This window comes from Pongo abelii, chromosome 7 (genome assembly GCF_028885655.2).
Source record: "Pongo abelii isolate AG06213 chromosome 7, NHGRI_mPonAbe1-v2.0_pri, whole genome shotgun sequence".
NCBI lineage: Eukaryota > Metazoa > Chordata > Mammalia > Primates > Hominidae > Pongo > Pongo abelii.
Window position 1 is genome coordinate 32890527 of NC_071992.2, and position 27777 is coordinate 32918303.

The window sequence follows — 27777 nt, forward strand, 5'->3', positions numbered from 1 at the left end:
AAAATTGCATATATGTTGATGGGTCTTTTCTGGCAGACCAGTAGAGAGGAAAAAGTTGATGATGTAGGAGACAGGAAAATGTCTTTGAGTAGATGTCTTTGAGAAGATACCTTTGAGTAGATGAGAGGTTTGCACACATGGAGAGGTTGAATGTAGGAGTACAGATAGTTCATCCATAGTTACATAAGAAAAGGTAGATGTATTAGGGTTCTCCTGAGAAACAGAACCAATAGGAGATCTTTATATCTCTGTGTCCTTCTCTATCTGTATCTCTGTCTCTGTATCTATCAAGAGATTATAAAAGTCTTAAGATCTGCCAGGAGATATTCTCACGGGAGCTAATGGTATAGTTTCAGGCCAATTGTGAAGGCCTGAGGACCAGGAGAGCCTATGGTGTAAGTTCCAGTCTGAGTCCAAGTCTGAAGGCAGGAGAAGACCAATGTCCCAGCTCAAAGACAGGCAGAGGGAGCAGATCTTCTCTTACTTAGCCTTTTTATTTATTCAGGCCTTCAACAAATTGAAGGCCCACCCACATTAGAGAGGGCAATCTGCTTTACTCAGTCTACTGAATCAAATGTTAGTCTCACCCAGAAACATCCTCACAGACACACCCAGAATAATGGTTAGCCAAATATCTGGGCACCCCATGGCCCACTCAAATTGACACATAAAATTAACCACCACAGTAGAGTATATGGGTACAAATATAATTATGTGACATAGATTTCAGGGTAAGAGCTTGTGGAAATTCATTTTTGATTGCTTCTAGTGAAATCGGAAGCAAGATCATCAGCTAAGAGTGACAATCGGTGGAGGAGATATGAAGTTTAAGTGGAGAGGAGAAGGTATAAAATAGTCTTAGTAGGGGAGGATAGTAAATAGATTAGGGAAAAATTGTAGGATTGCCAGGAAGCACTAAGGGCCCACTTGAGGCTGGTGGTCACAAATTTAAGGTGAGACCAGTCAAAATGGTTGTGCTTTTCACCTGCTACATTCATTCAGCTGCATAGGTACAGGCACAGAGTAAGTCAAGAGTTCTTTTTTATTTGGGGTTAGAGTTTTGCCGGGAGATAGTAATAAAGCCAGAAGGGCAATGAATTTGAGGGAGTATGCAAGGAAGTGGCTATTAACTTGGAGTTTAAACTGGTCAAGAAGAGAATTAAGGACTGCCCAAGGGGTGAGGACAATGATATGGTAGCAGGGCCCTTAAAGGCCCCAGTTAGATGAAAATATTTTTGGAATTGAGTTTCTAGAGGGAATGAACTTGAAAAACAGGAGGTGTTGGTTGGAGAGTGGGATATATGGAATTGAGATTATGGAAGGATTCAGTCATTGGTAATAACATAGTATCTTTGTAGGAATAAATGGGTGGAGCAGGATGCAGACAAGATCACTGGAGGAGGGCTAGTCAGAAGACTGGGAGGCACTGTCTCCCTTGGTTATTATACATCAAAGATTGTGATCTACTAGATAAGTAGTGGGGAAAGGGTAGGATATAGATATTAATGGCTATAGTTTGGATGGTGATGGTCATGGTGATGATGATGGTCCATTAACACTCAACTCAAATACCATCAATTTGATTTATATCTAACACCACAAAGTTAGGTGTTGAGTTACCATGTGGTTATATTGTAACTAATAGTCAACCCTTCATGGACTTCTATTCTTTGATGAGACTCTTCTTGTAGGAGTAGTAGGTGCCTTAAAGCACCTTTTCATAGTTGTCAGATTGAAATCCTTCACCAGTGGTTTAGTTTAACCCTGCTACTGTGGAAGTTTCTCTTGGCTTTCTGTGTGGGCTGGTTCTTTGTCTAGTTTTACCTTTTGGGGTTAGCATACTATTGTGAATGATTTATTGGTGAGAAGGTAAGCAGAGAAGTAGAGTACTCTATGACCTAGTAATTTCATATCTAGGAATCTATCCTATAGAAATGATAGGAATGCCTAACAATACCCACATATCCACAAGGGTATTCATTGAACGTTATTTTTGGTGAAATTCACAAGCAACCTAGTTATCATCAATAGGGAATTGTTAAATTATGATAGATAAAATGGAATTCTATTCAATCTTCAAAAAGTCAGATCAAGAAGTGGTATTACATTTTAATTATCCCATCCTGTCAACAAGAGTGCCTTCAGTTGCAAGTAATGGAAACACCAGTCAAACTGACTTCAGCAATAGAAGGTTATTTATTGGTCTATCTCATGGAGACATCTGAGGTAGAGTGGCCTTCAGGCAAGTTCATTCAGGGATCTGACTATTTTTCTGGCCTTATTCTTGGCCCTCTTCTATGAAACCACCTTCAGGGTGGTTTCTTGTATGCTTGTAAGATGGCTACTTGCATCAACCATGACTACATCTAGCAGGAGCAAAAGCATCCTTTCCCTTACCAGAGGAGAGTCCCGAGCTTTGTTGCAACTGGACTGCCTTGGAACCAATAATTATGGCCAGGAGATGGAGGCTAGAGAACTGAGACCTGGGTCATAGCTCCTATCCTTGAATCAGTTATATAGCAAGGGGAATTGGATTTTCCTATTGGCCTTAGGACAGTTGGATTTCACCTGTAGTCTTGGTGATAAGGTCATTTCCATCCATAAAACTTTGCTGTTACACATTTTGGGATGGGGTGAGGAGGGCTGAATGGAGATAAGGATGCTATTGAAATTTACTATACACAATGGATCATTATCGTCGTCTTTCTTAGTGTTAAGGTAATCAGCCTCTTTTTCCTCCTCCTATGCTTGACTTTACTAAAACCATGAGACACGTTTAACCTCAGGACTCCAATTTGAAAAAATATAGACTGTTATTTACTTTTACTTACAGAAGCCCTTCATAGTACTCTCAGATAGCAAGAAAGAGGTAGACAGGGAGTGAGGGAGGGGGGAATCATGCTTACTGAGAAACAAATTATGGAGTATTGAAACTCCCCCTTCATATACCTGACTTCAATCCCATTCAGTTACCAGTAGGGGCCCCTATTAATTGGTACCTCACCTGCTTTTGCTGTCCATTCATAAAACTGAGTCATTGAAGTACAGTAGAAAAATAATTGGACTACAAGATAACTTATTTCCTTCCAGGAAATCCATAATTGCAAAATATCTGATTTTTCTTCTTGTTTGTATTATGTAAACTTACCCTGTCTGTGGGTCCTCCTGGATTGTTCTTTGCATTTATATATACATAGAATTTAATTTTCTTTTTTCTTGTTTTTTTTTTTTAGACAGAGTCTCACTCTGTTGCCCAGGCTGGAGTGCAGTGGCACGATCTCGGCTCACTGCAAGCTCCGCCTCCCGGGTTCACGCCATTCTCCTGCCTCAGCCTCCCCAGCAGCTGGGACTATAGGCGCATGCTGCCATGTCTGGCTAATTTTTTGTATTTTTAGTAGAGACGGGGTTTCACCGTGATAGCCAGGATGGTCTCAATCTCCTGACCTTGTGATCCGCCCGCCTTGGCTTCCCAAAGTGCTGCGATTACAGGCGTGAGCCACCGCGCCCAACCTTCCTTTTTTTTTTTTTTTTGAGATGTTGAGATGGAGTCTCACTCTGTTGCCCAGGCTGGAGTGCAATGGCATGTTTTCGGCTCACTGCAACCTCCACCTCCCAGGTTCAAGCGATTCTCCTGCCTCAGCCTCCTGAGTAGCTGGGATTACAGGCGCCCGCCACCATGCTCTGCTAATTTTTGTATTTTTAGTAGAGATGAGGTTTTACCATGTTGGTTAGGCTGGTCTCGAACTCCTGACTTCGTGATCTGCCTGCCTAAGCCTCCCAAAGTTCTGGGATTACAGGCGTGAGCCACCGTGCCCGGCCAATTTCATTTTCTATTTTAAAATTTAAACTACCACTGACACTTCGTTTTCCCTCTGTTTTACTTAGCATTTATCTTAGAGAATGATCTTATTACATATAGTTCTATTTTATTCTTTTACTGGCAGCTTAGTATGCCATATTTTGGATGTGTCATTGTTTATTTACCTATTAATTTACCCTATAACGCTTCCCGTATTTTTGCTTTTACAAAGGGATGTAATGAACATCCTTTACATATGTCTTTGTGCACATGTGCAGATATTTCCATAGGATAGATGTAATTACTGACTTGAAGATTATGCAGATTTAAAATTTTGATGCCTTCTATGAAACATCTTTCAAAATGGTGATGCCAGTTTCTTCTCTCTTGTAATTACTGCATATGGTCAATCTTTTAAATTTTTGCTGGTAATGATATATCAAAATTATAACCAGTTTTTTGGCCTCATTTCTTGAATAACTTGTTTTTTCTCAAAGATAAGAAATGCCTCCTTCATCGTATGTCAAATTTCCATATTTACATGGATCTATTTCTGGACATGGCAAGTTTTATTTATTTATTGTATGTATTTAAGGTGTACAACATGATGTTTTGATACACATATACATAGTGAAATGATTCCTACAGTCAAACAAATTAACATGTTCACCACCTTCCACAGTCTCTGCAGTCTAAAAGGTTTTCTCTATATGGGATTAGACATGCTATGTCTGATCTGTTTTTGTATTTTTACACCAATTCCACACTAATTTTTTTTTTTTTTTGACTGGGAGTCTCGTTCTTATTGCCCAGGCTGGAGTGCAATGGCATGATCTCTGCTCACTGCAACCTCCGCCTCCCAGGTTCAAGCAATTCTCCTGCCTTAGCCTCACTAGTAGCTGGGTTACAGCACTCGCTACCACACCTGGCTAATTTTTGTATTTTTAGTAGAGACGGGGTTTCACCGTGTTGGTCAGGCTGGTCTTGAACTCCTGACCTCAGGTGATCTGCCCGCCTCTGCCTCCAAAAGTGCTGGGATTACAGGTGTGAGCCACCTCACCTGGCACACACTATTTTAATTACTGTAGTTTTAAAAGTTTCATATTTAGTAGGGTGAATTTTTCCTTGTTGGTCTTGTTTTTCAAAAAAAATTTGCTGCTCTTGAGTATTTTCTCTTCCCAGTGAACTTTAATGTAAACTCATGTGGTTCAATGAAAAATTCTGATGACTTTTTTTCTTGGTATTGCTTCTTGAGTGTATTGATTTAATTAATATATTTACAGTTTTGGGTCTGGCTGTGCCGGAACTCAGTGTGTCTTATCCGGTCCTTTTTTAACTGTCTTAATAAAATTTGCTAGTTATCTTTAAAATGGATCTTGTATATTTTATGTTAGGTTTATTCCCAGGTAGGTTGTCATTTTTGCTGTTACTGATTTTGGATATAAATTTTGGATATAATTGTATAATTTGGACTTGGATATAATTGTACTTGATTCTGTCTCATGTATAAAAATGAGATAGGATAATAATTTATCCTAGGATAAAAATAATTTGAGTATCCTTATTTTGAATCTGGTACCTTACTTGCTCCTGTTAAACAAATAGATAAAATTACTTGTCTTCAAAGAGATACTGTGGAAAAATTATTTATTTTAGGAGACTTTGGAGCTTTGATAAAAATTAGGCTTATCTTTTGTAAAAGCTGGTTAGTGATAGCAATCAGACTCTTTTAAAGGTGATTTTTTTTTCTTTCCTTTGATAAAATGCTTAATATGAGGGAGGATTAAGAAAGAGGATGGCTTTTGAACAGTTTCTTCATGGGGAAATAAGAAATTAGAATAATTTCATGTTCTCCAAAAAAAGGAGAACAATGACCTTCCCTCCTGATCCTAGTTCAAGCCTCTGTTTCTTTCTGACTCTATTGTTCTCATCTCTGCATTTTTCTTATCTCTTCTGGTGTTAGTGTTTTAGGGTAGCTCCTCAGTGGAGGGCAGAAATTCACCTTCTCTTTAGCTGTCTTTGAAACCAAGAAGATAGAGGTATGAGATCTTCGTAGCCTGTGGTAAGAATAATAGAAGCCATCAGAAAAAAATATCAAAGCTTTGTAGCTCCTCCTGGAAGTTTTGATGTGAAGCAGGAGACATCACCTGTTGGTACCTGACTTGCTTTTGCTGTTCATTCATAAAACAGAGTCTCTGAAATACAGTAGAAAAATAATTAGACTGGAGGATAACTTTTTTCCTTCCAGGAATTACACAATCACAAAATTGCTGATTTTTCTTCTTATTCATGTTACATAAACTTATCCTGTCCGAAGAGACTATATTTGAACTTATTATGTAAGATTTGCATTAGGTAAATTTATGGCTGCTTCCAGAATTGTGTATTAATTTTCCAGTTTCTTTTTTACCCAGTCTCCACTTTTACCTTTCCCTCTTCCCCCTATACTTATATTGGTCTTATTGTAAAATTTACGCATTTCTCGTTCTACCTGGCAATGCTGATTTTTTTTTTTTTTTCCTTTGAGGCAAGGTCTCACTCTTTCACCCAGGCTGTAGTGCAGTGGCAAGATTGTGGCTCACTGCAGCCTCGAACCCCTGGGCTCAAGCGATCCTCCCACCTCAGTCCCCCAAGTAGCTGGGGCTACAGATGTGTGCCATCGCACCTGGCTCATTTTTGTATTTTTTGTAGAGACAGTGTTCGCGATGTTGCCTAGGCTGCTCTTGGACTCCTGGACTCAAGTCATCCTCCTGCCTCAGCCTCCCAAAGTGCTGGGATTACTGGCATGTACCACTGTGTCCAGCCAGGGCTGAGTTTCTGAATCATCATTGCAGCAAGAGAAACTGGATTACCTTTAGACCACTGGCTCTACTGTGGGCTGGGAGTGGGACACCTTCCTTAAAGCACAATGGACATTGGCTTTGTGGGTAACTGATCTTTACCTGAATGAAATTTATCGGTACTGTATTAAGGGTCCAGGGTGGAACAGATGCTAGCAAGGCAACTGTCAACATCCACTTACTGATGAATCCTGTAAAATTTTATCTCAGGCCATACGAAGTAACAGTAATAAATATAAAAGGAAAAATAGACAGCCTAAGCAACTTTTTAAATTGACTTACTTGAAAACTTTCTCTGCAGTTTCCCAGTTTATAATGGTTGATTTCAGCTGACTGGCTATAGCTACTTAGAGAACAGAGGAAATTCATTAAAAATAATGAATTATTCAGTTGGGTAGTGAAATCCAGTTATAAAGCACTTTGCTGTGCCATGGATTCAGTTCAGGTCAAGTGATGTTCCTGGTTTATGGGCAGTGCGGCTTCTCACTATGACACAGCAAAGAACGTGGCTTTTATCCTTTACCCTTGTTGCTAACTCAAATTAATGGCATTTTATTGTGTTTATTTGTTTGATTCCATTTACAGTTTATTTCACTTGGTTTTATTAGTACAGAATTGTTCTTTATATAATATTTGACAGTTAGGAAAAATTGTTAGATACCTATAAAGAAACATGTCTCTCAAAAATTATCCTACTACTTTTAAAAACTACATCGTCTTACTACAGTTAACCTAGATGTGAATGGGTAGTTTTATTTAGCTTTTCTGGTTTGTTCGCTTGGTCTGTTTGGAGGGAAGTTAAGATTAGCAGCAATGTAGTAATAGATTAATGAAAGTCTTGAAAGCTTCTTTAATTAGAGAATTTAATGAGGGCTTTGGCATGCATTCTTTGGTTTTTCTCTGTTTTCCTCTACCCCTTCTTATTCTTTTTGGTTCATAGAAAAGTAGAAAGAAATTCTCAAAAACCATACAGGAGAATACCTTATAAATGATATCTTCTGCAATAAACTATAGATTGTATACATGTATATGTATCTAGATACACAATCTGTGTGTGTGTATATATATGCATGTGTGTGTATAAATGTATAAATTAGTTACTAGTATATAGGTAAGTATAAAAACTCAATGTGCAAGGTTACATTTTGAGAAAATATGTAATATAATAAATCAAGCCCAGAATTTTAAAAAAGTTTATTGTGTTTTCTGTTAAAAATGAAAGGCTTTTTTGACTGGAAGCTGCTTCTCAGTAAAAATAACATAATTGTGTTGGTGAAGCCCAAAGATTCTAATGAAAATTAGGGTATCGACAACCAAACTGAATTGCTGGAGTACTTAAGCTGCTTTGGTTTTGTAATCTTTCTGTGTCAGAGTATTTGAAAAACACTTATTAATCCAGTCTTGTAACTTATCCTTGAAATCTCTTTTTTAATATTCTTTTCCACACACATGAAAAGTTAGATGAGTATATGAATTTCTGTTGTCAGACTAGTTGGAAACCTCCTAAATATAGTTTGTGCAGTATAGTTAAAGAGAAAGAACATCCTGGTTAACACGGTGAAACCTTGTCTGTACTAAAAAAAAATAAAAAAATGAGCCGGGCATGGTGGTGGGTGCCTGTAGTCCCAGCTACTCCGGAGGCTGAGGCAGGAGAATGGCGTGAATCCGGGAGGCAGAGCTTGCAGTGAGCCAAGATCGCGCCACTGCACTCCAGCCTGGGCAACAGTGTGAGACTCCGTCTCAAAAAAAAAGAGAGAGAGAGGAAGAAAATAGGCCCAGCAGGGTAGCTCACACCTGTAATCTCAGCACATTGGGAGGCTGAGGTAGGGAGGATTGCTTGAGGCCAGGAGTTCAAGACCAGTCTGGGCAACATGGTGAAACTCCATTTCTACAAAAAATACAAAAATTAGCTGGGCATGGTGGCATGTGCCTGTAGTCCCAGCTACGTGGGAGGCTAAGTGGGAGGATTGCTTAAGCCTGGGTAGGTTGAGGCTGCAGTGAGCTGTGACTGAGCAACAGAGCTAGACTCTGTCTCAAAAAAAAAAAAAAAAAAAAAAGAGATGTGCTTCGAAATTCAGTCTTTTTTTGAGTGAGGTCCAATGGGTCAGAAAGAAGCATTGGATAAATGAATCCATTTTCTCTTCTCTGTTTGAATTTGTAGTTTGAAAGAATATTCTACCTATAAAGTACTTCAGTGCTTAATTAGCTGTCAGTGAATTTATATATCTTATCTAATTCATATGGATTTGCTATTTTTATCTGTACCTACAGATTCTTGACCTCTCTAAAGGGATCCCAGTATACTATAGGGAATGAGGTATAATAGCAGTAAAAGACCTATCTCTAGTCCTGTCATCATTCCAACTCATGTGTAATTATAGTTTAAAAGAAGTGATATCATGTGTATTGCTGTTTGTCTTTACATTAATCTTGTGGTCAAGAAAGCAAATAATATAATATATAATAATGATATAATATCATAAGACAAGTAATATAATAATGGGAATATAATCCCATTTTACAAATGAGGAAATGAAAATTTAGAAAAATAAAGTGACTTGTCCAAGGTCACATGGATACTAAGTGACCAAGTGTCAAAGCAGAATTTTCCAAATAATTTCAATATAATTCTTGTACAAATATAGAATGAACACATGTCATATGTGTTGTGTTAATGAGGGAACCAGCAGGATGACAACATTGGTTCAGAGAGATGCAAAGATAAATATAGACATTGGAGGAAAAAGTTGGAAATAAGATTGCTAGGTTAGATACAAAGCTGCGTTATAGGGCAATGAAAACCGTAGACTTTGAGGTTATCTTTTTTACTGGACAGGATTCAGTTACACCTTTATGAGACCAAAATTTAGTATTTAACATGTGGATATTAGAGTCTGAGTTTTAAAATTATTAGTAAATAACTGTCAAATAAAGATATGTCCCCTAATGAAATACTGTTAATCGCTGGGTGAGCTTGTGCTCCTATATGACATTGAAATGACATACTGCCCTCTTTTTGTCTTCTAAGTTTTGGATACTTTTTTTTTTTTTTTGACACAAAGCAGCATTGGAACCTAGGTTTTCTGACTTTCAGTCCAGATTTCTTTCCACTCTACTTCCTGCTTCATAGTATAATTTTCAACACTAGAGCAGTCTGCATAACTTTTGCAAAATCAGCTAGCCTTTCTTATTAGTTTTCCTTTGTGCAAAGTGATGTAGATACAGCTTTCTTCTTCAGAGAAACATTGTGAAATTCAATGAATATTTGTAAAATTTGCATACATGCCCAATGTGAGAAATTGAAATTATAACTTAAGTATTGCAACTGTTCTTTTAGGATATTTTGTTAGCAAATTTCAGAGTAATTATAAATATTCTTGCATTTTTATTGTAATCAGTATTTATAAAACAGTGTATTTCATCACATTAACCTTTACATATTTTGAATAAAATAGAATTGAACCGTTTTAAATAGTAAGTGGAAATTTTTCCACATTAAACAGTATAACGGGCAAGCAGAGTTAAGCATTGCATTATTTAACTAATAATTTTTTCCTGAACTTCAGATTATTATCTGTATGTGTCATATAACTTGACAATTTTTTTTTTTTTAGTGCTTTTCAAAAAGAGTGGGATACTTTGTTCAGTTTAGCCCTGAAGCAATTAGGCAAGTCAGTTACCATGGTAACAGTAGGTATTAATTTCCTTACCTAGTTAGAGGTTTTATGAACAAAGAAATCTCTGAGTTCATCCACCAAAACCCAACTTTCTCTTGAGACTGGCCTCTTGAGACTGGTGTTAAATCTGTCTGTTTTCTAGAGGATGACACTATTCTAAATGGAAAATGCGGTTCTCTTGAGGTGAATTTATACTCTATCAGAGTGAAGTAGAGTATGGTTTAAAAGTTAAGTGATTAAACCTAAAAAAAAAAAAAAAAAAAAAAAGTTAAGTGATTAAAAAGCTACCCTTCCTTAGCTAATTTGGAATGTAATTGGTCTTAATTTTTCTAAATGTGTTCTAACTAAAGTCTTATTGGTGTGATTTCTATTGACATGAACTAGAAGTGACTTCAGCAGACAACTTGTCCCAATATCTACATGCTGTCAAATTGAATCACTTAAGATGAATTTCTTCCAAAACAGAGTTCACAATTTTGACAGGAAATCTCTTAGCATTTAATTGACTAATATTACCAACCATATGGAGTAGGTCCACTCATGTAGCTATCATGAGGACCATTTTGCAACTAATTTATCAAAAAGCCTTCACCAAGAAGTTGCATATCTTACTGATATTTTAGAATGCATTATGGAGGTTAAAAATCACTACAATGGGTTGTTAATAACGCCAGCCTTAGACTTTCAGTTTTAGAGCATTTTATCTGTGTTCTGTAGTTGAAGTTGGTAAGGTGTCCAGTGGGTCATGTTTGACTTGCTGCTTGTGTTTTGTACTACGTGCTAAATGGTTTCTACATTTTTCAGTGGTTGAAAAGTCAAAAGAAGAATAATATTTTATGAAATTTAAATAAATCCAGGTTTCAGTGTCTATAGGTAAAATTTCATTGTAACGCTGTCATGCTTAAGTATCGTTTATGACTTCTTCGCTATAGTGACAAACTTGAGTAGTTTTGACAAAGATCGTCTGGCCTGTAAGGCGTAGAATATTTACTATCTAACCCTTTAGAGAAAAAAATTGCTGGCCCTTGTTCTATAATATGAGAAAATATAGCCTTGATTATTCATTAAAAAATTATTTTCCCATTTTATTGACATACTTTTGTCCCCTAATTGTTAAAAGGAACGCATGTTCTTATAGAAAAGTTGGAATATATAGAAAAGCATAAAGAAGAATATGAAAAACCATTTGCAATTGTGCGATAACCACTAATATTTTGGTATACATTGCTCCAGACTTACACACATACACACATGCGTATTTATTTTATACAATTAGAGTCTAATTTTCTTTTCGAGACAGTCTTGTTCTGTTGCCTAGGATGGAGTACAGTGGCAAGATTTCAGCTCACTGCAACCTCTGCCTCCTGGGCTCAAGTGATTCTTGTGCCTCAGCCTCCTGAGTAACTGGGATTACAGGCATACACCACCATGTTCAGCTAATTCTTGTATTTTTAGTAGAGACGGGGTTTCGCTATATGCCCAGGCTGGTCTCAAACCTCTGGCCTCAAATCATCTGCCTGCCTTGGCGTCCCAAAGTGCTGCGATTACATACTTGAGCCACCGCGCCTTAATTTTTTAATTTCCTTTTTTCACTTGAATAATTTTAAGAACATTATTTTTAATGACTGTGTAGTGTTCTGTTTTATGGATGTACCATACTTAATTATTTAGTCATAATTTATTATTATGAGGTTGATAAACATGATAATCAGATTGAGCTCAAGAAGCTAGTTATAGGGTTGCATAATTAATGAATCCCGGGTACCTCGCTGGGTTGCTGAGGCTATTTTTTTCCTGCCTGTTTGGAACACTGTGTTTGGGACCAATGAGGCAAAGGAAATTGAAGAGCTGCCATTTTCAATTATTCTATTAGAAGATACATTGAAGATTTGTCAAATGACATAGACACAACACTAATCCAGAAGATTGTTTAATCAAAAAGGCATTCATTTCAGATATGAATTCATAAACATTTGTAATGATCCTCAGTTTGAAGACTGTATAGAATCCCTGAAGAACTGGAAGACATTATTTGCTTGGCAAAGAGAAGTCCCCAAACCAACTGGGGATGAAATATTCGAAGAGATAAATGAATACTTTGAAACATACAAGATACTATGGAAAAAGAGTGGAAGTTTGGGACAGGTAATGACAGGAAGATATAAAAGCTTTACATTAAGTTCAATCTAAAACTTTATTCCAAGTAACAGGTTGTCTTATTCATGGAGAAGCAGTTGTAAATTAAAACTTGCCTGTGGTTTGGAATTTCACATTAAATGATTACATTAAAAATTCAAATGGTGAGCCTAACTAAATCCAAGCTCCTACAGTACCTTCTTTTCACCTTTAGGTGAAGAAATGCCATGAGCTGTTTTATTACTGATTATGTGGACAGTCCAAAGGAGGTTTATAAGTGAAAAGGAAAAATTTAAATTATTCCATGTGAGTGATTCTTACTTTGCAGATTTGTTGCAGTGTAGTTACTGGCTTCAAAAAGTGGTATCCTTAACTGACATTTTGAGCACTTGAATTCACTCAATAAAAAAATGCAATGATCATGTGGAAAATACATTAAGGTATATGACAGAGTTTATGGATTCAGAGCAAAAATTCAACTTTGGAAAAGTGAAGTTAAAATGGTTTTATAAGTGATGTTTAATTGGTGTTATTTGAATCCTAAAGAAGAATTAATAGTACGAGTAGAGGAAAGTCAGTGTGTCTGTGACAAAGCGTTAGTATTATTTTGAAATACTTGATATAAAAAAGTTCACGTTTGCTCAAAGCTTACTTAAATCATCAGAATAAATTAACATATTTCGTAATTAAAAGGAGAAGCTATTAGACTTAAAGAATTTTTGCACCCTTGAAATACATACAACTTGAAGAGATTAAGTTGTTGGAATACTGGTTAATGGTGATAAAGGAGTTTTCAGTCTATGAGAGCAAAGCCTTCTCTTTTGCCATTTGCTTCTTTGTAGTGGTTGCTATGTAGAATTCGACGAAAATATTGTTAAAAAGCCTTGGTCAGGAGTAGAGTGTAGCATAAACCCAATGCATTTTAACATTAATAACGAGGAAAAAGGGAATGCATGATAATTTCATCAAGTCAGAAAAAAATGGAAAAAGAAAAAGAGGAAACTGAAGAAAGTAACTAATGAAAGTAAGGTGAAAGGTGGTTTATACCACCTGTGAATGAGATTAATTTTCATTTCCATACTGAAAGACAAATATATTCCAATTAAGCCATTAAAAAAAAAAACAATTTTTTTTTTGTAAGAGATGGGATCTCACTATGTTGACCAAGTTAGTCTTGAACTCCTGCCCTCAATCAGTCCTCCTGCTTCAGCCTCCCAAAGTGCTAGGATTTCAGGCATGAGCCACTGTGCCTGGCCACAACCAAAATTAAGCAACAAAACAACAACAACAAAAATTCCAGCCAGCCTTTAAAATAATGATAAAGGTTGAAAAATTGTAGATAGTGGTAGATAGATAAGATTTCAGAAAAGTCCAAACCGAAGTAAATCATAATACATTATTTTAAAGGGGGGTTTAAAATCCTTTAAAGGTACAATATGAAGCATTATGAAATGATAAAATACATGTTTTTTTAAAAAATTAATTTTAAGTTCCAGGATACATGTGCAGGATGTGCAGGTTTGTTACATAAGTAAATATGTGCCATGGTGGTTTGCTGCACCTATCGATCTGCCACCTAGGTATTAAGCCCCACATACATTAGCTGTTTTTCCTGATGCTGTCCCTCCTCCAGGACCCAGTGTGTATTCCCCATGTATTCTCATTGTTCAGCTCCCACTTATAAGTAAGAACATGGGGTATTTGGTTTTCTGTTCCTTTGTTAGTTTGCTGAGGATAATGGATTCCAGTTCCATCCATGTCCCTGCAAAGGACATGAACTTGTTCCTTTTTATGGCTGCATAGTATTCCATTGTATATGTACCACATTTTCTTTATCTAGTCTATCATTAATGGGCATTTGGGTTTTTTCCATGTCTTTGCTATTGTGAATAGTGCTGCAGTGAACATGTGTGTGCTTGTTATCTTTATAATAGAATGATTTATATTCCTTTGGGTATATACCCAGTAATATAATTGTATAAACCAGTAATAGGATTGCAGGGTCAAATGGTATTTCTGGTTCTAGGTCTTTGAGGAATCGCCACACTGTCTTCCACAATGGTTGACTAGTTTACGTTCCCACCAACAGTGTAAAAGCATTCCTATTTCTCCATAGCCTTGCCAGCACCTGTTGTTTCTTGATTTTTTAATAAACGCCATTCTGACTGGCATGAGATGGTATCTCATTGTGGTTTTGATTTGTATACAAAAAAGATCTGTATTTCTCTACTGATCAGTGATGTTGAGCTTTTTTTCATGTTTGATGGTTGCATAAATGTCTTTTTTTGAGAAGTGTCTGTTCACGTCCTCTGCCCACTTTTTAATGGGATTTTTTTTTTCTTGTAAATTTGTTTGAGTTCCTTGTAGATTCTGGATATTGGACCTTTGTCAGATGGATAGATTGCAAAAATTTTCTCCCATTCTGTAGGTTGTCTGTTCACTCTGATTTGCTGTGCAGAAGCTAAAAGACATGATTTTAGAAAAAGACATGTCAAAGTCATACATGCTCAATGACATAGCGAGTACATATGTAAATAAAAAATTATTTTATGCTGTGAATTTGACCAAGAATAACCTTTACCTCGTCAGGAATTACAATCCTCATGTATGGTCAAGGATTTCCCTATTGCAAATTATTCCACGACATTAATTTTCTGTGTGCTTTTTATCTATCCCAAGATACAAGTAAATTTGACAAAGATGTTAGGTTTGTAAACAAATTTACGTTCAAATCATTGCCTGGAAGTATCAGATAGAATTTTGCATGCAAAAGAGTATTTACATGTAAAAAATTACATATTTCAAATTAAAATGATTTTAGTGTTATAGATAGAAGGAAAGCGTTATTGAAGTTTATTTCTGTTTTGGCAGTGTAAATGAATTACTTACAAAATTTCAGAAGTCTATGGGTGTTTTTATAAAGTTTGTGTTATTTGTGGAAACCTCAGTTTTCTGGCATTTTGCCAATGAGGTCTACTCTAAGTATAGCAGAAATTTGTTTTCCAGCTTTATAAATATATATTTTAAGATTAAGAACTGATTTTACTTATATAATCTGGGATCAACTTTTGACTTCTCCTATCAAGGATTTTGAATTTGTGACAAAATATACACTTATTGATAACCAGTGACATATATAAAATGCTTTACAATTAATAAAGCATATGTACTTTACGTATTTTTTCACTACATATGATGCATGTGGCAACCCCAAGAGTTGAGTTGTACCCATTGGCAAACTTTGATCATGATTCTGTGACTATAGGCAAGTACCAATTGCAGACAGAACATTCTTTTTGAGTCCCAAACTGTGAGAAACAAATTACAGAAATGTACCTTTCTTTTGCATTAGGACACGTTGTAGTTTTGTATTAACACACTAGTTTTAAGCAATATGTGCAAAAACATTGCACAAAGGAAGTTGTGTTAATTTTAGGACTCCTGTATTATTATTTTTAATTATGTGGTTTATTTGACTACCCCACATTTTCAAGCATAAATTAATAAATCTGTAATTCCAGGCTTATTAGCAATAAACAATCTAGATAGTTGAACTCTTTCTTGCTAACATTTTCTAGATATGGACTGTTTGGTATTTTTCTACTAATAAAGACCCTTAGTAAGCTCCCTGCTGGTTTGATGTCATTGGGATGTTTACTGGGAACTTTGGTGGAGGTCTTTCAGTCTCTCTCCCCCAGTGGTGAAAGAATGAGTTACAAACCTGCTCTGTTAACCCTTTCCTTCCCAATGCACAATAGCGATGGAGTTTGTTGTATATGGAAAATTTGTTTGATAAAGTATTGTTTACAATTTTTTGTTCCATAAATTATCAGTATTTTCAGTTTCTGATTCATGCTTGGGATAGTTGCTGCATATTGTTTAATTTTGTCAGAATTTATATTGTTAAATATCAAATACAACAGACTATCCTCAAATCATAAATAGTTAATGTAATTAACATCCTGTTTCTTCATGAGACTCTTCAGTGTTACATTAAAAACTGCTGCCTCCTGGGCCGGGCGTGGTGGCTCACGCCTGTAATCCCAGCACTTTGGGAGGCCAAGGTGGGCGGATCACGAGGTCAGGAGGGTGAGACCATCCTGGCTAACATGGTGAACCCCGTCGCTTACTAAAACATGCAAAAAATTAGCCGGGCGTGATGGCAGGCGCCTGTAGTCCCAGCTACTCAGGAGGCTGAGGCAGGAGAATGGCGTGAACCCAGGAGGCGGAGCTTGCAGAGAGCTGAGATCGTGCCACTGCACTCCAGCCTGGGCGACACAGCAAGACTCCGTCTCAAAAAAAACAAAAAAAACCAAAAAACAAAAAAACTGCTACCTCCTTATTACAAATAGGAACTAAAGTTGAAGTTTGAGGAATTTGCTAAGAACTAAGCCTTGAACTAAGGCTATTTTAATTGAGTGTGAGTCATATCAGAGTACGGATCCATTTTACTATTAACAAAACAAATATGTTCTGTTTTTTTTTTTTTTTAAATGCACACACCACCTTTGAGAGATTCTTATTCACTGAATTTTCTTTAATTATACTTGAATTTTGGTTTACATTGAGGAGTGCCCTCAAAGATATTAACAAATTTTTTAAAAATCCTCTAAAAAACTCATTCTTAGGGAAATTTGTTCATTTACTAGGCGAGGAGCAAAATAAAAATCCTTAACATAGAAGAGCTATTATCTGTCTTCAAAATTAAGTCTTTGAGTAGATTTGTGAATAAATCTAATAGTTTTGCTGAATTTACTAAGATCTTAAGACAGAATAATCATGTAGAAAATTTAAAATGTCAGGAATTCATAATGATTCATATACCCAAGGATTTTCATTGATAGTGAGGTAAGGTTATTCTTGAGAAAGACTCAAAGTCATAGAATAATAGAATTTTGAAACTACCAGAATTATACAAGTCAATTAAAATGGCTGATTTGTTTTAAGAGGAAGAAATACTAAATGTATAATGATTAGATGCAGCGTATTGTATCTGTTTTCTTTTGTGATTCTAGCTCTCATAACCTATGCTTGGACCTAGGTGTCATAACTTACTTTAAATATGTATGTTTGGTTTTCATTCATATTGACAGTACTACCCCTCAGTTTTCTTTCAGATATTGTTTTGTATTTACCCATGAAGACATTGTTTTTTGGACTCTGCAAATAGGACATTTCAAAGATGAGTGAAAAAAAATTGGAAACAACTCCACAGCAGCGGAAATGTCCTGAATGGATGAATGCGCAGAATAAAAGATGTGCTGTAGAAGAAAGAAAGGTATGTTGTTCATTGACTATTCTTTCAGGTGGGAAATTTAATTTATATTTGACTGTGCAAAGAGTTACTTGTTACTTGTAAACTTCAAGTCATTGTTTAGGTCAGAGCTGCTGTTGTCTAAATGCACCAGGACCTAGTTGTTGAAAGGGTAAACTGGAATAAAGTTTAATTGGGTTTACAACTTGAGAATTCTTACTGTATATTTTCTCTTTTTCGGGTTGACTTTACCAGTTTGTTCTAGTTCAGATAATGTAGACAACATTAACTTTGTTGAATTTTTTGTTTGCCAGCCAGTCTTCAGCATTTTAAGGCAGCATTATTATTACAGCTACAATACAAATATAATTACCAGAAAAAAAACTCAGGAAAATAAATGCTTTTATGAAAATGGGATTAGAGGTTTGAAAATAAACTTGTTAGGAGAAATAATTTTACAATGGGATGGTTTTTCTTTGTTAAGTTTTCTTTATGACTTCATTAGTTTATAAAACATTAATTGATAAAACTTAGAACTATAAATTGAATGCTTCAGTGATCTTTATTATTTCAGTGAACATTTGTTATTTGATGTGAACTTTGTTCCTGTTTTGAAATTTACTAAACTCAAGGCATGTGTTCGGAAGAGTGTTTTTGAAGACGACCTCCCCTTCTTAGAATTCACTGGATCCATTGTGTATAGTTATGACGCTAGTGATTGCTCTTTCCTGTCGGAAGATATTAGGTAAGTGATTTGAATTTCCTGATTTTATTTGAATTTGGACCCTTAGAAGGTACTATTATGGTAATGTTTGTGAACATACTGAGTTTTACAGGTGAGGTGTGTTCAATAGATAATTATTTCTATGTATAGACTACCACCAAGTTTTACGTTTCAAATAAAAAGTCACTGAATTAATTTGTAATCTGTCAGTTTGTTCATTCATAAGCTTTTCTATTACTTCAGACAGTTTTTTTAAACTTTTTTCGTATATGTGCTGCTGAAGCAAGCACGACAGTTTTTTAACTTTCAGTACTTAAGATGTTATATATACAGCTACTGAACATGCTGTGTTTATTTTACCAATTTAGGGAAAAAATGCAAAACTTATTTAACCTTTAAATGCACTTTTATACTTCCTTAAAAATATCAACATAGTAATATTGAATAATGGCTATGATTGGCTCTGTTGTGTTTAATTAGCAACAATTGTAGCAAACAATCCTTAAAAAATGTTCTAACTAAACATTAAAGGCCAGGCGCAGTGGCTGAGGCCTATAATCCCAGCACTTTGTGAGGCCAAGGCAGGTGGATCACGAGGTCAGGAGATCAAGACCATCCCGGCTAACATGGTGAAACCCTGTCTCTACTAAAAATACAAAAAATTAGCCAGGTGTGGTGGCATGCGCCTGTAGTCTCAGCTACTCAGGAGGCTGAAGCAGAAGAATCGCTTGAACCTGGGAGGCAGAGGTTGCGGTGAGCCAAGATTGTGCCACTGCACTCCAGCCTGGGTGACAGAGCGAGGCTCCATCTCAAAAAAAAAAAAAATAAAATAAAAAAAAACAACCCACAAACAAAAAACATTAGAAATGTCCGTTAGTACTTTTAAAGGTTGCCTTGTAAAATTAGGACTGCAATAATGCAATCTAAGGCTCTCAAAGCATAAAACAGGTAATAAGGAATTCATTCATATCTTTTTTGATGTGGTTATACCTGTCCTTTTAAAAAAAAAAGAAAAAAAAATTTGTTATGTATTGGGTTAAAAAAAGCAGAAGTGCTGGGCACAGTGGCTCATGCCTGTAATCCCTACACTTTGGGAGGCCAAGGCAGGAGGATCGCTTGAGCCCAGGAGTTTGAGACCAGCCATAGTAAGACCCCCATGTCTACAAAAAAATTTAAAAATTAGCCAGGTGTCTGTGGTCCCAGCTACTCAGCAGGCCTAGGTTTTGGGCCTGAGAGGTTGAGGCTGCAGTGAGCCTTGATCACACCATTGCACTCCAGCTTGGGCAACAGGGCAAGACCCTGTCTCAAACAGACAAACAAACAAAAGGCAGAGATAGGTTAAGCTATTTATTAACGGTCTTCTACTGGTGTAGATATAAGCTAGAAATAACATTCAAGTGTTTTTACTTTTACTACAGTTATCTGGCCACTTTGAGACTCATTATACTGAATTAGTTTCACAGAGGAGGTAAAATATGTTGTTTATGATTACATATTAACTCTACCATTTTACCTTCAGCATTGCTATAATATGTCATATCTGAAGGCAATTAGCACAATTGACTTGAAGAATTGTAGTTTTGATGACTTGTATGTATTTTATAAAAGGCAGGCAGAGTTTTTGTGTTTGCTTTCCCCTCCTCTGGACGCTTTAAATTTTTACTACCACAGGTTTCCAACAATTTGATTATGATGTGCCCTTGTGTAATGTGGTTGGTGTTTATTCGGCTTGGAGTTCATTGAATTTTTTTGATCTGTGGGCTTATACCTTTAATCAGATTTGAAAAATGTCTTCAGATCTTTTTTCCTCCTATCCTGTTATTCTTTTCTCTTTCTGGGACTCTTAGTACACACAAGTTTGATTGCTTGATACTGTGTCGCAAGCCACTGAGGCTCTTTCCTTTCTGTCTTTTCTTCTTTCTTCCTTTTTTTTTGTTTCTGTGCTTCATTTTGAATAGCTTGAATGGTTTTGTTTCCTGTCTTCAAGTTCATTTATATTTTTTTATTCTGTAATGTCTGGTGTGTTTATACCATTCTGTGAATTTCTTTTTAGATACTACATATTTTATCTCTAGAAGTTCCATTTGCTTCTTAATTTTTTTTTCTATTTTGGCTCTCATTATTCATGTTTCTTTCAAAATTCTTGAACATATTTAAGCATATTTTTAATAGCTGTTTTAATGTACTTGTCTGTTAATTCCATTATTCTAGGATTTTTTCTTTCTATGGGATGATTTTTCTCCTGGTTATGGGTCATATTTTCCTGTTTATTCTTACAGCTGTTAATTTTTTTTTTTAAATTAGGCATTGTGATTTTACTTTGTGGAATGTTAGATTTTACTGTTTTCCTTTAAAGAAAGGAACTTTGTCAGACATCTAAGTTACTTGAAGATCAACTTTATGTTTTGAGGCTTGTTTTCAAGCTTGACCAGGGAAAGTCTACATTTGCCTTTAGTCTAAGGGTAATTTAGCCCTATAATAAGATGTGACACTTCTGGAGTCTTTGTAGACTGCCTCTGGTGATCAGCGATCTCTTCTCTGACTTTTCAGAACTTTAATGCCTCTTACCTTTGTGTAAGTCGGTCCTAAGAATCATTCAGCTTATGGTTGTTTGCCCAGCCCCATGGAGTTTTAGTCTATGCATGCTTGTCTTCGTATTCTGCAAAGACCAAAGGAGTCCCTTAGGGAGATTTCTGGAGCTCTTTTCCTGCCTAGCTTCCTCCTCTCCAGAACTCTGCCCCGTGAGTTCCAATCCAGGTCCTTCAGCTTCCAGGGCTCTGAACTCTGTCTCCCCAACTCAGTGCTCTCCTTGGGATTCTTCTGCCTGTTCTGTTGTCTGCAATGGGTCCCAGGAAGAATGTGGGGCAACTGTAAGGTTCACCCTTCATTTCCCTTCCCTTAGAGATCATAGTCCTGTACTGCCTGTTGTCTGGTATCCGAAACAGTTGTTTTATATGTTTCGTCCAAGTTTAGATTTGTTTGTGACGGAAGGGTGAGTCTGGCCTCCCTTGTTATATCATGTTGGCCTGAAGCAGAAGCTGAGTTTCTTTTATTTTTTAAATATATTTTCAATTTTTAACAACTATTAAATAGGCAAGTATCAACAACAATAGATAACAATATAATAAATATGCACATTCCTCCCACTTTGTTTATCAAATCTTAATTTTCTTCAATTTATTTATTTATTTTTAATTGGGTCTCACTCTGTTGCTCGTGCTGGAGTGACAGTGGTGTGATCTTGGTTCACTGCAACCTCCATCTCTTGGGCTCAAGTGATCCTCCTGCCTCAGCCTCCTGAGTAGCTGGGACTACAGGCATGCACCATCACGCCCAGATAATTTTTATATACATTTTTTATAGAGATGGGGTTTTTGCCATGTTGCCCAGGCGGTATCAAATTCCTGGACTCAAGCAATCTGCCTGCCTTGGCCCCCCAAAGTGCTGGGATTACAGGTGTGAACCACTGCGCCTGGCCTGTTTTCTTCAGTTCTTTATTAAGAAATGAAACAATAAAATACAGCTGAAGCCCCATGTTTGTTCTTTCTGATTCTCCCCCTGTGCCCCTCTGAGATAACTTCTATGAGTTTTGTGCATTTTTTTTTCTTTTTAATAAAAACAGGGTCTTGCTCTGTTATCCAGGCTGGAGTGCGGTGGTGAGATCATACTCAATGCAGCCTCAACCTTCTGGGCTTGAGTGATCCTTTCGCCTCAGCCTCTCAAGTAGCTACAACTACCGGTGTGTGCTGCCATGCCTGGCTAATTTTTTTATTTATATTTTTTAAAGATGGGGTCTCACTATGTTGCCCAGGCTAGTTTTGAACTCCTGGCTTCAAGTGATCCTCCTGCCTTGGTCTCTCAAAGTACTGGGATTACAGGCGTGAGCCACTGGCTGCTCACATGTTTTTTATAATAGTACTTAATAATTTTATATCTGAAAATATTATATAATGTTATTTTGCCCATTTAAAAACTTTAAAAAATGCTAACAAACTATGTGTACTCTGTAACTTGTCTTTTTTACTCAACACTATGTTTTTGAGAATTTTTCTTGTTGATCTGTGTAGTTACATTTTAACTTATATCTTACAATGTTTCATTATGCAACAGTTGGTTCAATCCATTCTCTTGTTGATGGAAATTTAGTTTGTTTCTAATTTTTGCCAGTAGAAACAGTGTTGCAATGCACATTCTTAAACATTTCTGTTTGTACACATCTGAGGGTTTCATTTATTTGCGACAAAACTTGCCAGGTTATAGTGTTTATGCACCTTCAACTAGATATTGTTGTTGTCTAAGTTTTTTTCCAAAAGGATTTTACCAATTTATACATTCACCACCGATAGTTAGATAGATAGATATCCTCTTAACATGTGGTATTTTGAAACTTTAATTTTTACCAGTCAGATGTGAAATCATGTAGACTTAATTTGCATTTCTTTGACTTCTAGTGAGAAGTAGTGTCTTCACATATTTTTTGGATTTTTAAAATTTATTTTTTATTTTTGTGTTTCTTAGAGACACGGTCTTGCACTTTTACCCAGGCTGAAGTGCAGTGATGCGATCATAGCTCACGCTAACCTCGAACTCCTGGACTCAAGTGATCCTACTGCCTCAGCTTCCTGAGTAGCTGGGACTACAGGTGTGTGCCACCAAGCCCAGCTAATTTTTAATTTTTTTTTGTAGAGACATGCTGTGTTGCACAGGTTGGTCTTAAACTCCTAGTCTCAAGCAGTCCTCCTGCCTTGACTTCCCAAAGTGCTGGGATTACAGGGGTAAACCACCATACCTGGCCATATCTTTTGGATTTGTTGGTCATTTGGATTTTCTTTTGGGAATTACTTGTTCATATTTTTCTCCATTTTTCTGCTGAATAATTTGTCTTTTCTTATTTTTCAAGAAATTTTACATATTTTCTGGCTGTTCATTATCAGTTGTATGTGCTGCAGATAACTTGAACAGTCTGTAGTTGCCTTTTAATTTTTGAATTATGTCTTTAGTTATGCAGAAGTTTAAAATTTTCACATAATTAATTTACACTATTTTTCTCCCTTTAGCATGAGTCTATCAGATGGGGATGTGGTGGGATTTGACATGGAGTGGCCACCATTATACAATAAACGGAAACTTGGCAAAGTTGCACTAATTCAGTTGTGTGTGTCTGAGAGCAAATGTTACTTGTTCCACATTTCTTCCATGTCAGGTTGGTAGCTCTTCGTTTCATTTTTATATGGCTGATAATTGTAATATGTCAACTTTATCGCTATAAAATTAAGTTCTTTTATTAGCTGGCCGTTCTCTCATTATCTCAAATTTATTTAAGTATTTATGTTCTACCTGATTTACTCACATTCCTTGTTTTATTTAATTTTCACAACATACCTGTGAGGCATTGACATTTTTTTCTGTTTTAGAGAAGAGAAAACTGAAATTTTAAGAGACTAAATGACCAGGATATGTACCTCTTTTGCTAGCAGGAGTGGCATTCAAACTGATTATTTTTTCTTGTCATTTATCAATCAGGACTGTTGGCTTTAGTTAAGAAATACTCAAGGTGAATGTGTTTCTGAATTTAAAATTACTGTTACTGTTAAATACAAATTTAAACATAAACATGGTATATATAAGAAGTAGGACATAAATCCATCATACTTGACAGAACTTATGGAAATAACAAGAAAATGTTACAGTTTTTCCCCAGGGATTAAAAATGTTGCTTGAAAATAAAGCAGTTAAAAAGGCAGGTGTAGGAATTGAAGGAGATCAGTGGAAACTTCTACGTGACTTTGATATCAAATTGAAGAATTTTGTGGAGTTGGCAGATGTTGCCAATAAAAAGGTAAAAGCAACATATATATAATTTTCATAATGAAGGTAATTTTGTGTTACACAGAATGTACTTTCTATCTGAATGTTAGATTTTTTTTGAAAAAGCTTGTTATATAATGTTTTTGTAGCAATAAAAAAGTTCCAAGTGAATGTTCTTTAATGAAAACCTTTAGTTTTTTTTTTAACTTTTGTTTCAAGATCAGGGGTACATATGCATTTTTGTTACACAGGTAAACTTGTGTCATGGGGGTTTATTGTTCAGATTATTTTATCACCCAGGTATTAAGCCTGGTACCCATTAGTTATTTTTCCTGATTCTCTTCCTCCCTTCTCCCACCCTCCACCTCCCACAGTGTGTGTTGTTCCCCTCTATGTGTCCATATTTTCTTATCATTTAGCTCCCACTTATAAGTGAGAACATATGGTATTTGCTTTTCCGTTCCTGCGTTAGTTTGCTAAGGATAATGGCCTCCAGTGCCATCCATGTCCCTGCAAAGGACATGATCTTGTTTTTTTTTTTTTTTTATGGCTGCATAGTATTCCATGGTGTATATGTACCACATTTTTTTTTTATGCAGTCTATCATTGATGAGCATTTAGGCTGATTCCATGTCTTTGCTATTGTTAAATAGTGCTGCAGTGAACATATGCATGCATGTGTCTTTATAACAGAATGATTTATATTCCTTTTGGTATATACCCAGTAATGGGATTGCTGGGGCAAATGGTATTTCTTTCTTTAGGTCTTTGAAGAATTGCTACACAGTTTTCCACAATGGAAAACCTTTAGTTCTAATCCACTGTCTTGGCATAGAGTTTCTTTTCTTTTTTTTTTTTTTTGAGATGGAGTTTCGCTCTTGTTGCCCACGCTGGAGTGGAATGGTGCGATCTCGGCTCACTGCAACCTCCGCCTCCCGGGTTTAAGTGGATCTCCTGCCTCAGGCTCCTGAGTAGCTGGGGTTACAGGCATGCACCACCATGCCTAGCTAATTTTGTATTTTTAGTAGAGATGGGGTTTCTCCATGTCGGTCAGGCTGATCTTGAACTTCTGACCTCAGGTAATCTGCCTGCCTCGGCCTCCCAAAGTGCTGAGATTACAGGTGTGAGCCACTGTACCTGGCCGGCAGACAGTTTCTTTTTTTCTTTTTTTCTTTTTTTTTTGAGACAGAGTCTTGCTCTGTTGCCCAGGCTGGAGTGCAGTGGTGCAATCTTGGCTCACTGAAACCTCTGCCTCCTGGGTTCAAGCGATTCTCCTGCCTCAGCCTCCCGAGTAGCTGGGACTACAGGCGTGCCACCACACCCAGCTAATTTTTTGTATTTTTTTTAGTAGAGACGAGGTTTCACCATGTTAGCCAGGATGGTCTTGATCTCCTGACCTTGTGATCCACCTGCCTCGGTCTCCCAAAGTGCTGGGATTACATACAGTTTCTTTAAGCAAGCCTTTTCTTTTCCTTCCTCCCAGTTCTTGGTACTCTTTCACTTTCATATATTTGCAAATGTAAAATTGTGTTTTAGGTGTATATTTTTAATCCATGTATACCAGTTACATGGATTAAAAAAAAAAAATTTTTTTTTTTTTTAAGGGAGAGCATAATGGAGCTCTTGCGATACAGTGCTCTTAGTGCAAGTTTGGCTATCAATTCCATCACCTATATTTCACATATTTTATTAATGAAGTTGTTAAATTAAATTCTCATATTTAGCCAAGTATTCATTTGGCTGGGAGGTAGAAAGCCTACTAACCAACTTTTTTTCATGAACAATATTTTTAAAGTCCAAGATTGTTAATACCTACATTAGGGAAATTCTAGAATTAAATTCTTACAATGTGGACTGCATATGAGGCTTTTAGTGACAGGGAATTTGTTGAAGGCTATCTGTGGGTTGTATTTTGGTATAACATTTCCTAATTTTATTTGTGGTATGTTCATTTGGTATCATTTGGTAATACCTGAAAACAGGAACTGATTTTACTATGTTGCTTTTTCATCATTTCTAGCTGAAATGTACAGAGACCTGGAGCCTCAACAGTCTGGTTAAACACCTCTTAGGTAAACAGCTCCTGAAAGACAAGTCTATCCGCTGTAGCAATTGGAGTAAATTTCCTCTCACTGAGGACCAGAAACTGTATGCAGCCACTGATGCTTATGTACGTGCTTAAAGATCTTTAGAAATTGTGATGTGTTTTAAAAACATTATTATAAATGACTTTAGAAAAATTTTATTGTAGTAGTGGCAGAAACTCTACCAAAATATTTTATATCAATTTGGCATTGAAAAATGCTTAGGAAGACATTTAGTGAAACTGTTCATTCTCGATATTAATTAGCAAGTACCAATCAACAGATTGTTCAATGCTAGTTATTTTCATTGTCATGAAGCCAAATTAATGTCTAATTTGTATGTTAAAAAAATGTGAACTTGCTGAAAACATGAAAGGCTAATAAATCCAGGCTGAGCAAGCATAAATAGTACTGATGATGGAATTGATATATAAACAATTCAGAATGAAAATAATTATAGTACAGTTTCTATTTTGAAACTGGCATTATTTCTTATATATAAAATGTGGTGAAATTTTAGAAAAATTGCCTCCAAATTTAGCTTGTTGCTGCCATTAGATATGTTTTTATGTTTACATGTTTGTATGTAGTGAAATCTGGGCTTATCTTTATATATAGCACTATTGTGTGTTTTTTAAGAAACGTATTTTATTCCACAGTGAATTTGTTTTCTCCTAACTCATGCTTTCATTTGTAGATGAATATTTTATTGTTTCTCCTTTGCATCTATCAAAGGAATGGAAACTCCTTTGAATTGTAACCAGCAAACTATTCACTTTTGTTAGGGAAATTGGATGATAATTTTCCTTTAAAAGATATCCCCAAACTTGAGACTAATATTCTCAGCTGATTTAAGTAGGATTTCTCTTACTAGATTGCATTTTGTTAGATTCCATTATAGGTTATTTTATTTGGATATTATGTGTAATATTGAGTGTGAAAAAGTGAAAACAAACTTTTAAGGCTCAGGGACGTTTCTCGATTTTCACAATTGGTATGATTATTAAATGAGGACGTATTGATATTTGTGTCACATAATAGGTTGAATTCCATGTTTGGGTGCTTTGCGAATCATTCTCTTCGATTTTTCTGAAGATGGGACTTACTGTTTTATTTCGGTGATCTTTAGCATACTTTTTAAATTTTTCTGTTTTTTTATAGGCTGGTTTTATTATTTACCGAAATTTAGAAATTTTGGATGATACTGTGCAAAGGTTTGCTATAAATAAAGGTATGTTAAGATCCATAAATAAAATGTGAATTCACTCTGTTGTGAGGTTTATCTCCAAAAAAGGCAATATTCACGTATTTGCAAAGCATTTAGTACTGTAACTTCTTGAATGTCTGAGCAGTCCTGACGTTAGGATGGGATCCATCAGGGCCCAAGATTAGTGTTTCATCTTTGTTACTTGTGGCAAAGCAGCCCTTGCTTCTTTTACTTTGTAGCATTGCTAT

General features: G+C 36.1%; 1 protein-coding gene across 11 annotated transcripts in view; it reads left to right on the forward strand.

The window, feature by feature from the left end:
- WRN (WRN RecQ like helicase) overlaps positions 1–27777 on the forward strand; it is a 142933-nt gene that overhangs the window by 7319 nt on the left and 107837 nt on the right. For 8 of the 11 annotated variants that reach the window (XM_024250704.3, XM_063726361.1, XM_063726364.1 and 5 more), the window contains 6 exon segments: positions 17559–17730; positions 18339–18451; positions 23488–23633; positions 24121–24269; positions 26259–26408; positions 27484–27553. In XM_024250704.3, the coding sequence (XP_024106472.3) occupies positions 17635–17730; positions 18339–18451; positions 23488–23633; positions 24121–24269; positions 26259–26408; positions 27484–27553 (724 nt within the window). In that variant the 5' untranslated portion in view covers positions 17559–17634. 11 annotated transcript variants of the gene reach the window in all.